The sequence below is a fragment of the Schistocerca serialis genome, chromosome 1 (assembly GCF_023864345.2).
Source record: "Schistocerca serialis cubense isolate TAMUIC-IGC-003099 chromosome 1, iqSchSeri2.2, whole genome shotgun sequence".
NCBI classification, from domain to species: Eukaryota; Metazoa; Arthropoda; class Insecta; order Orthoptera; family Acrididae; genus Schistocerca; species Schistocerca serialis.
In genome coordinates this window covers 906,284,232-906,295,536 of record NC_064638.1, presented here as the reverse complement: position 1 = coordinate 906,295,536, position 11,305 = coordinate 906,284,232, and the positions used below count along the sequence as shown (strand labels likewise).

The 11,305-nt window shown below is 37.4% G+C and overlaps 1 protein-coding gene across 1 annotated transcript; it reads right to left on the bottom strand.

The window, feature by feature from the left end:
- Window positions 1-417: 417 nt before the first annotated feature.
- LOC126411916 (40S ribosomal protein S15Aa) lies at window positions 418-9,834 on the bottom strand. The gene is made up of 4 exons (XM_050081402.1): window positions 9,694-9,834; window positions 9,334-9,468; window positions 9,081-9,246; window positions 418-549 (listed from the first exon to the last, which is right to left on the bottom strand). The coding sequence occupies exons 2-4, from the start codon at window positions 9,464-9,466 to the stop codon at window positions 456-458; spliced, it is 393 nt and encodes a 130-aa protein (XP_049937359.1). The 5' UTR covers window positions 9,467-9,468; window positions 9,694-9,834; the 3' UTR covers window positions 418-455.
- Between the last annotated feature and the right edge of the window lie 1,471 nt (window positions 9,835-11,305).

The window sequence follows — 11,305 nt, the reverse complement described above, 5'->3', positions numbered from 1 at the left end:
TTTCTTGACAATGTGTAACAATTTCGCTGCAGTTTCATCAGATAAAGTTGTATACCTGTCTAGAGAATGTAAGTCATTTTCATTACTAAACACCATGGCACCTAAGGGAAGCAACAAAACAATGTACCTCACAATGATGTAAGTATGCATTTAAATCTTAGTTCCAACTTATTTTTCACTTTATATATAAAAACAAAGATGAGGTGACTTGCGAACAAAAGCGCTGGCAGGTCGATAGACACACAAACAAACACAAACATACACACAAAATTCAAGCTTTCACAACAAACTGTTGCCTCATCAGGAAAGAGGGAAGGAGAGGGGAAGACGAAAGGAAGTGGGTTTTTTTCACTTTCTTTTAAATGAGATAAATCTTTAAATTTCAAATGCATTGAAATGAATTGAAAACTGCAGAAATTTATGGGAACAAATTTATTGACACAAGTCACAGTTCATTAAAAAAAGAAACCCAATATCTTCCCTCCAAGATGTTTTCTCCTCGCTTCTTCATGATCCATTATTCCTCCACTAGTAGTTAGTACCACATACCTGAAAAAGGAACAGTTATTTAGAAGTACATTTTTGTGTGGTAACTATAAAGTAACAACACCAGCAACTATAAAGTAATAACACTGTGCAGACAGTCTAATCCAACTCAGCCAAAATAAGTAAACTATTGACTGTACAAGCAAATGCATCACCAACTTATTAACAGATACATCTACAAAAGCTATCTGCAATTACTGTATAACAGAGGGGGGAATGCACCAAACTATTGTTTGTTTTTGATGTCCACCTATCAAACTGTATCTTTGGAGAGAGACTGCAGTCAGCTATGTATTACGTTTTAGTTGTGGACTACTTGTGTACACACAGGACATGCTGGTGTCTGCTATTGGCCTGACTCAGCATTCCAATTGTTTCAAGTCTATCAATTGCTATGCATTAACTGAACACTGCAAGCACACTGACACTGGCTTAGTACAATGGCATCTAGCAACTTCCACATGAAATTGAGAACCCTGACTAGATGAACTCTGTTCCAAAGAATAAATGTATTAACACGAGCTCGGGCTAACATGGAACATTTTTCTGGGTCGCATTACACCACAGGCAGTGAATCAGATGAGTTAAAACTAACTGGATAAAACAATGTGATGGACAAGCGGAAATAGGGCAACAGTTGTGCAGTTAGTGTACATGACGGTAAGAAGTCTCCAAGTTAATAACAGAATAATCAAAACAAAACCCTGCCAAAAAGATCAAAGCGACAACAAAGGTATCTTAAATTAGTTTTATACCTAGAATAAATTGTAACACTAGCCTTTTACCCACAGCTGCATCCATGTACTTGTACAGCACTTGCTCTGTACTCATCCCTGACTACACTCTCCTCATTTTTTAAGCACAATCCCATCCAACCATCGCCATTTCACTTCGCATCCCAACCCCTCTCACCATCCACTTCCTCCTTTCTCTCTCTCTCTCTCCTGAGACATGCCCATCTGTACATTTTCTTCAACCTACACATTTGTCCTATGAATAAATAACAACTAATCTCTTCAAGTCTGCATATTCACACAGGAATAAAATTGCTCGGTCAAAGAGTTCCAAAATGCACATCGCTGCCTTGCTAAGAATCTCAGAGGCAAATGTATTAACATACATTGTAATACAACTACTTTTCCTACACCAGGGTCTTTCAACATGTTATGTTACAATTGTCAGATGGGTACAGGACTATAAATTTAAAAGCAAAGAGGGGTAATATAGAAGTAGGTCTGATACTGAGTAAAACAACAGGAATGCAGGTAAGCGACTATGAATTGCATAACGAACACATTTTGTAGCCAAGGTAGACAGGATGCCAACACCCCACAAAGTTTATATCTCAATTAGCTCTGCAGATGGTGAACAGATTGAAAAAAGGTCTGATGAGGTAATAAAAGACATTACTCAGATAGTTAGGGGCAGGAATATTTAATTGTGATAGGAGACTGGAATTCGAAAGTATGAAAAGGAAAAATAGTAAGTAAATATGGACTGGGGGATAGGAATGAAAGCAGAAGCTACCTGATAAAATTTTGCACAGAGCATAATTTTATCACTACAACTTGGTTAAAGAATCACAAAAGCAGGTTGTATATATGGAAGAGATCTAGACATAATGGAAGGTTTCAAATTAATTATAAAATGGCAAAATTATAAAATGGCAAGACAGATTTCAGAACTGGATTTTAAACCACAAATAATTTCCAGGGGCAGATGTGGACCCTGACTACAATTTATTGGTTATAAACTGTAAATTAAAACTGAAGAAACTGCAAAAATTTAGAAAATTAAGAGGATGGGGCCTGGATAAGTTGAAAGAACCACAGCTTTTTGAGAGTTTCAAAAGTAGCATGAGGCAATAATTGACTGAAATGGGGGGAAAGGAATGCAGTAGAAAACAAAGGGAAGCTTTGAGAGATGATCTGATTAATACTTGTACCATAGAGCATGAATATGGGACTTTGTAGCGTTGTGGAATGTGTCAGTTTAACAAAAGATTTCTTTATATGCCATAATTCAAACTTTTTTAGTTGCAAGATTATTAATTTATATCTAAAAATTCATCTACTGAGTGGATGTTGTCATTCAGAAATTATTTTAATTTGTTTTTAAACGTTCGTTGGCTAGCCGTCAAATTTTGGATGCTATTTGATAAGTGACCAAAGATTTGCGACAGCATAGTTCACCCCTTTCTGTGCCAAAGTTATATTTAACCCAAAGTAGTGAAGATCAGCTTTTCTCTTAGTGTTTTAGCTATGTACATTTCTACTGCTTTTGAAGTAGGATGGGTTGTTAATACCAAATTTCATAAGCAAATATTTTGGAAGTTTGTGTGAATATCCCCAGTTCCTTATATAAATGTCTTCAAGATGATCTTGGCTAGGTTCTATCAATTATTCTGATAACATACTTTTGTCAATGAATACATTTTTCCTTAACGATGAACTACACAAACTATGTTGCCATATGAAAATCGTGAACGAAAATAGACCTAGTAAGCTAATTGTGTTTGATCACCAAAATTTGCAATAACCATAAAGCAGATTTACTACACAGAACTGTATATACTGTTATCAAAATTTAATGACAGTCAATTTGCAGAGAACCACTTAATTTTCTGAGAGACATTATTTAAAATTTCCTCAGCAAATATATTTTTTTTTTTTTGTATGAATACTGTACTTGTAGCATCAGCAAAAACAACTAGCTTTGCATCTTCATGAATTGAATATAGAGTGGCATACATTAAGAACAATAAGGGACCAAAGAATTTTAGAAAAAGCTGTCAGAAGTGAGACTGGGTGGTAGTTGTCAGCACCAGAATTACCCCCGCCCCCCTTTTTTGTGCAATAGCATATTTCAATTTATCAGAAAAAAATGCCGTTTCAGTGAGCTATTACATATGTACTTTGAACATAGCTGCGCTACAGCAACGGTTCCACGTAATCAGATTAAGAGCAGCCGACCAGTTGCAAAGGATAAAGTAATCTTTACCTAGGTTTCAATAGATATATATCTATCTTCTTCAGAAGACAGCAGTATTACATTAATATGAAGCGATATGTCCTTATCGTTTTTACAAACATCTGCCTAGTTTCGTTAGTCAAATAAAACATAGCCCTAAGAACAGGGTTTGTCAGATAAATAAAATAGGTACATGGAAGTTGGAGAGCGCATAAGCGACTGATTTGACTAACGAAACTAGGCACATGTTTGTAAAAACGATAAGGACATATCGCTTCATATTAATGTAATACTGCTGTCTTCTGAAGAAGATAAATTTATATCTATTGAAACCTAGGTAAAGATTACTTTATCCTTCGCAACTGGTCTATTACATATGTGACTGAGAACGCTACTTATATGTTGGAAACAAGTTAGTACTTTGTTGGTAATGCCACCAATTCCAAGCAAGATTTACTTTACTAAAGTGGGCTTCACAGATGCTCCACACATTTTCCACAGCAAAGTCTCAGTGTAGGCGCAGTTCCATACAGCTACCCAACACTGAACAGAGCTTAGGGTAAACTGAAAGACAAGTCTTGTTTTGAGTTGAAGCCAACAAATGCAGTGAGAATTTTACACACATTGGACTCAAACGGTCAATTTGTGTTCTCTATTTTGACATCATGCATCAAAGAAGATAGATGGTATCAGCAGTGCAAGTTTTAGCACATTCTGCACACCTTCCATATTTTAAAACATCTGCTAGCTTAGTATTTAGTTTAAGTACACCAAGGAAAAACTTTCAACCTTATTCCTGCAGTATTGTGAGTAATCGTTTGATGAGGACCTCTGCACCATGCACCCTAAAGATACATGAATGTTTATAAACTTCAACACAAGCCATTCACCAACTCTATAATTATCATATAACAGTGTGCTCATTGTGATGTTATACAATAACAATGAAAGAAGAAACGCAGAGACTGACACCAAACAAAGGCAATGAGTCATAGAAAGACAATGAAAAGACTGCCTGGTTTTCGACTACCTCTCCTCCTGCCCAGACATGTGGAATATATCCTACCCATTATCCTCCTTGCCCCTCCCACAGTGGGCAAGACTCAAGTTTCACACGGAATTTGCAGTCTCCCCTCCACAACGGCCAAAGGCCGGTCACGTGATTCCACCTCCACACGGACAGGAGGCGGGGCGTGTCTGCCAGCGCTCCTGGTTTTACTTGAGTGTACTATGTTGCCTTTCTCGCTGGAAAACAAACACACTCTCACCTGCTTTGTGTCTGTAAGCAAAACCAGCAAAGTGCACTACAGCCAGGTTGCATAGATTTTTTTCAGGTTTTTGCTAAGAGTTGTTTAAAAACGTACAGCCCAAAAAGAGCCTAGAAGATTAAGTGACCCAACAAAAGTTTGCACTCTTTTTTCCGTTTTATTTCACAAAATAAATATTTTTCTTATTAACTTTCGTGTGTAGCGAACATGAGTTTCTCATGTGATGTTTTTATTGCTCAAAATAAAATGTCTGTCACAAAATTGCCGAAGGAGTCGGCTTCAATTTCGTGTACGGCAATTAAAAAGGCTTAAGTTCGTGAAATTTCCACTTTAACGTGCTGTAACAAGTTGGCTATTTCTTTGTACATAAACATTTAGCAGATGCAAACCGTTCATTGTTCGTTTCGGTTCTTTATTAAAGTTGCTGTCTACTGGTGTTCTTGTGAGATTTTATTTCGCATACTTCAAGCATTATCTTCATAATATATCCATGTCTTAGGCTGATATAACATTTAATGCATAGTTTGGCAATACATGGGATATGACTTTTCAGAGTTTTACAGGCGGCTGAAGAATGAGTTTCCAACATTTTAACCATTTGCTGCTCAAATAGGATACAATAATTATTGAACTGTCAATATTTTCCATACAGTCGTCCTCAGCAAACTGCTGAATGGTTTTAAAGTTTTGTACAATAACCACATATATTTGCTGCCATGACAAACTCTGTTGCCATTATTATGAATTACCTTATGTATCTATTGCATATCCAAAATATGTGTGTGTTATTAGTTTCGGAAACTTGTTCTTTTGAATAACATTGCACAGAAGGTTTGTTTCTAGTACATACTTATGTTTATCTAAAGACATTGAAAATGCCTTGTAAGCAACATGTTCAAAAATTGTAGACTTTGACAATTTTAATTTCAGTTAAAGCCCAGGTAAAACCATGATGAAGGCAAATAACATCTGTTGGTAGTAGGTCTAAGACTGAGCGCTGGCAGTCACGCCCCGCCTCCTGTCCGTGTGGAGGTGGAATCACATGACTGGCCCGTGGCCGTTGTGGGCGGAGACTGCAAATTCCGTGTAAAACTTGAGTCTTGCCCCACAGTGGTATTCCATTGCCCACCAAACATACACAAGTATCTCTTTTTGTCCCCAGTCCATACATGCTCCAAACTCCTTGCACCTCATGGTTCATATCCCTGCAATAGATCTAGACACAAAACAAGTTGCATATATCCATCACCACGAGTCCGATCACAGGCATCTATTATCCCATCAAAGGCAAGGCTACCTATGAAAGCAGCCATGTCATCTACTAACTTGACTGCAACCACTGTGCTGCTTTCTATGTGGGCACGCCAACCACAACCACATGAATGGATGTTGACAAACTGTAGCCAAGACAGGTAGACTGCCAGTAGCTTGACAAGTTACCAAACTTTATGTGCTCCACTTCAATGGCTGCTTCACAGCCTGCACTATCCGGATCCTTTCTACCAACACCAGCTTTTCTGAATTTCGCAGACAGGAACTCTCCCTACAACATATCCTTCATTCTCTAACACCCCTGGCCTCACCTTTCAACAAGTCCCCATCCTCCCCCCATACCCGCTCCCACTAACACTATGCACACCTACTCAACTAATGCACCTATTCACATTTCCCTTTCTCCACAATTCTCTCCCACCTTTCCCACTCCTCCAGTGCAGCCTTTCGACTCTGCATCTAGTGGCAATATAATGCCCCATCACATTCTTGCTCACTCCCACAGCAGCACAACTATCTACCTCCATCCCTCACCTCAACATCCCCTGCTGCCTCCTCAGCTGCACCACCCACCCTGGGTGCTTTGCCCTCGTCAGATAAAGGTGCAGCTTACAGCTGTACCTCACAACTATAGAAAGTAGCCTGTGCTTTCTGCTTCTGAAGGATCTTTTTTTGTCCAAAAGCGAAAAGTTTAGCAGTCCCTTCATTGTAGCTGTCTGTGACTTGATGTCTCTTCTATGTGGTGAGTAGCAATCCATCCTTTTCACAATCTTAGTCCATCATCATGGACTTTCCATTGTTTAAATTTATACCACAGTTAGTCACCTTGTGCATCTTGTTCTGTCATTCTAAAGCGAGATTTTGTACGGATCAGGAACTTAAACACGAGGGTTTGTATTCCTAACCTTTACAACCATTACTGAATTTCACAGAATCTATAAGCCACTACCTTTAACCGAACAATCTAATAAGCATTTGAATTAAGCCTCAGACCATTCCACATAACCAACATTATTTTCTTCAGAAAAATTATCCACGTACAAATCAAATGTCTGTACAAACATTCACTATACCACCTCACCAAAACTAACAATACACTGGAGAGCTCAATACTATTGAGACTGAACAATCTTGTGACATTTGATTCACATGCTAGGATAGCAAGTGATTTACAAGAAAGTAAAGGACTGCACCAAGGACAAGCTATAGCTCTTAGTGAAACTTGAAAGTTTTGTGAAACGCAGGTGAAAATGGTGATAATTCCTACAACCGTACAACTTCAACTGTATTTGAACTTGTTTACAGTAATAGTTTTTACAGTAGTTATGGATACTGAATAAACGTGTCATAGGCAAAAGCATTGCCCTTCAAAAATATTACTTGGCTCTGAACCCAACATGATGTATAATTGACTATCAGGAACTAATTACCAAGTGAGTTGCGAACGAGCATTTTAGTCCCTGTTCACATATTAGAATGACATGTACGAAAGTTACTAGTTTTTAATCAGCTTTGGGACAACACGGTAACATACAGATGAGATAAGGAAGAAAAGTATCCTGGAATTGAATGCCTGACAAATGAAAAATCACATTAAACTGACTGACTGTGGTAACAATAAACAACAGCAACAAGACCTGCTGAAGAGATAATATCAACAGATACCACCAGATTACATCTTATCATGATTTTGACTATTAATTTAGAAGCAACTTTATTTATAACCTGCATGTGTTACAGATTTTTTTTTAATGATCAAAATCCCTAATATGTTAATAATGCAATGATGCATAGCATCAGTAGAACTCAGTACATATGGTGGCCATTGAAAAAATCAATATTTCTAGAGCAATGATGTAAACTGGTGGAACAGTTTAACGAACAGCAGTACCTAACTGACTCACCAGCCACAGCAAATAAACACTTCATTGTGGCCAGAGATGCAGTTTTACTTATTCTTGCCTCCCACAACTATTGGTCACAAGGCTCATATGCAAATAAATACAGATGAGCCATGAGAACTACCACCTTATAAATTTAATGCCAAGTAAGATAAACTAATTATTCATGCCAGGCAAAACAGTGTATAACTTATCAAGGCTATTCGTAAAAAGAAAGCAAATAAACTATAGCCACGCTACACTTTCTCTATGTGTTAAGTTATTGCCACTGAGGCATAAACAAGGGCTGCACCACAATACAACAAGGAGCAAATACGACAAACATAATTTCACAGTTTAAAGGTATTCACAAAATGCACTAACTATGTAGAGACTGTTTTCTAATCTGGGTTTATTGAATTTTCCGGGCAGTTTTCGTTTCTAAAGCAAGAAGTGTGTTACATAGGAGAAAGTATGTCAAATATTAACATAAACTTAGGCAAGAGGGTATGTAACAGAAGTGACAAACTGCCTATTGGCTTCTGTCTCGGGTTCTTCGGCCGACGTTCATCTAATGATTTTTCTGACAGTGGCCACAAAAACCTTAACAATTTTGTAACAGAGAAGTCTTTTCCAAAACCTTTTCTCAATATCCACATTCATTGCTCCACCTTCCTACAATTCAGGCTACACTAGAGCATCACCACAGTAGAGAGTTTAGAGGGAGGGTCAATTACCACACTCTTGCAAACTTATCTGTGGAGTAGCGCCCCAGATACAGGACAGGTTGGAAGGTTAAATTTCTGTAATGAGCTGCCATACTACTAGGTACTTCTCACAAAAACATGCTACACAAACCAACAAGTATATCAAGTAATTGTATGGTACATCAAATTTGAAAAAGGCATTGGGAGACGCCCTATGTACCATGACCTACTGGTTGTGTGACTGATCAGGGTACGATTTAACTAAAGCGAGGAGTCCACGTATGTTCAGCTTACCTTCACCAACGATGGCTTACAATAAGTCAACAGCGAATCAAAAAATCAGCTACTAATATTTTTCTTTTGTTGGAAGTTCACAATTCCTAGAATCATTTGGGACATTGGTGTCTCAAACTAAACTACTAAAAACCTAAACTTACCCGAACTGTCGAGATGGAAGCAGATTATTCGTCCACTTCTCAATATCATTGATTGGTACGTCAAACCTAGGCGATATGACACCACATTTATTTAATCTTCCAGTAAGATTAACTACAATCTTCCCAGCGCGATGGTCATCCACTATTTCAAATTCTCCAATGTAACCTACAAGATAAGTTTCGCATGAACATTTGATATGCATCACTTCATTAACCAGTTAACTAAATCAAGAGTCCGTAATTCACTGCTTACCATGCTTCATCATGACAGTCAAGAACTTCACTATGACTTTGGAGCAAGGCCTGATTAAGACCTGCCTTTTACCTCTCTTCTCAGCATTATTGATTGACTTGAGAGCATCACTCAAAACATTCATGCGCACCATTGCTGAAAATTTAAGTGTATAAGAAAATAAACATACAGTAAACTTAGAATTATTACCTCTAACCTCTGTTACACACTGTAAACACAAGCTGCAGCACAAAGTATTGACACCGTTGAGATTACAAACGTAGAATATTATGATATAACTATTCAGATCTTCCCGCGAAACAATGTACTTATACCATTAACAACACAAAAAGATACAATTAACATCGCCTGATCGATTACCTCCGATATAAACTTCACCATTCAACGTGTTTCACACGCACTTTCGCTACATACACAGGAAAAAGGAAGTTCAGGAGTCTAGATACCAAAGACACAACACTTTCCCAAAGTCAAAGTTAACAATTATTTAGTCGGAGCGTAATCGATGTAAAGTTCTAACAGAGCATATAAATAATTTGGAACCCTGTTAAGGCTGATTCACAATGGCCGTCACGTCATATCACATTAAAATATTCCAAAATGCATTTCAAATGACGACATCCACACTGACACTCAACGAGTCGTCGCGTCACCGCAAGCCTTCCCGCGAAGTAACCTTTGGCGTCATCGTCTGCCTACATCGATAGTTAACTTGCATTCGGCACTCGCACTCCTGTTATATCTTGCGTTTGTATCCTGTTAGTCTTCGTTTTATAGTTGTGCTTTCTTTCCATGTCAGATTGCAAATGTTCTATGTTGACTTAAATTCCTTTCTGTACTGTGTATCAGTGAGCACTGGCTTCGGGACACTCAGATTTGTGCAGCAAATAAACCAGACTTGATTTAATAAGTAGCTTTTGCAGGTAAACTAATAAATGCGGAGGTGTATGCATCTATGTTAGAAGTAATGTTAAATCTAAGGAGATAACACTTAGCAAAGTGAAGTGCGCAGAAAAAGATTTTGAATGTTGTATTTGTGAACTTACAGACTGTCAGACTATCATTGTTTGCATCTATAGGTCGCCATCAGGTGACTTTACTCAATTCTTATATTATATAGATGATCATTCAAATGAATTGAGAGGCAAGTCAAATTGCACAATAGTTCTTCGTGACTTTAACATTAATTTTAACAAAAGTAAAAAGAACAAGGTACAATTATTTAATCTGTTTAACACATACAACATGCAACCTACAGTGCAGGAAATTACGAGATATGGAGATGGATCTGAAACAACACTTGATCAGATATTTGCCAACAAACAAAGCTGTGAGTACAATGTTGAAGTAACAGATAAGGCTTTTCTGACAATATGGCTTTAAAAATGATGATAAGGAATGAGAAAAATAAGAAATACACAGTCACTGAAATATATGTACAAAGAAGACTTATTAATGCAAACAACATAAGGGTATTTAATAATATGCTAAAAAGGGGACATGGAACAAACTGATGATGCAGATAAAAGGCATGACAGTTTTCTCACTGATTATAAATCTTACTTCGATGTAGAATTCCCGTTAAAATGAATGAAAATCAGTGAGAATACATACACATGGGTAACACAAGGGATTAAAAAATCAGCAACCACTCTTTGAAACCTAAAAAAAACAGGCTAAAATAAATACAACAATAAAACCACACTATAGGAAATATAGAAGGGTCTATGGGAAAGGTTTTCAGGCAGAAAAAAGGCTCAGCAATGATTCGTACATTAGTAAGGGAAGTAATAAATCAAAATCGATTTGGAAGGTTATAAACAATAGCATAGGAAAATGAAAACAGAGACCCATAATTTCAAAATTATAAGTGAGGGCAAAGTGATAGAAGATGCTAAACAGGTAGCCAATATATTCAATGAACATTATGTGAACATTGCACCAAACCTAATTAAAAGTCTGTGCAATTAAA

Excerpts from the sequence above, each read along its gene's own strand:
- LOC126411916 (XM_050081402.1), bottom strand. The coding sequence starts at position 9,466 with ATGGTGCGCATGAATGTTTTGAGTGATGCTCTCAAGTCAATCAATAAT. Across the intron at positions 9,247-9,333 it reads GACTGTCATGATGAAGCATG|GTTACATTGGAGAATTTGAA; the intron begins GTAAGCAGTGAA and ends CTTATCTTGTAG. Across the intron at positions 550-9,080 it reads CTTCCATCTCGACAGTTCGG|GTATGTGGTACTAACTACTA; the intron begins GTAAGTTTAGGT and ends TTCCTTTTTCAG.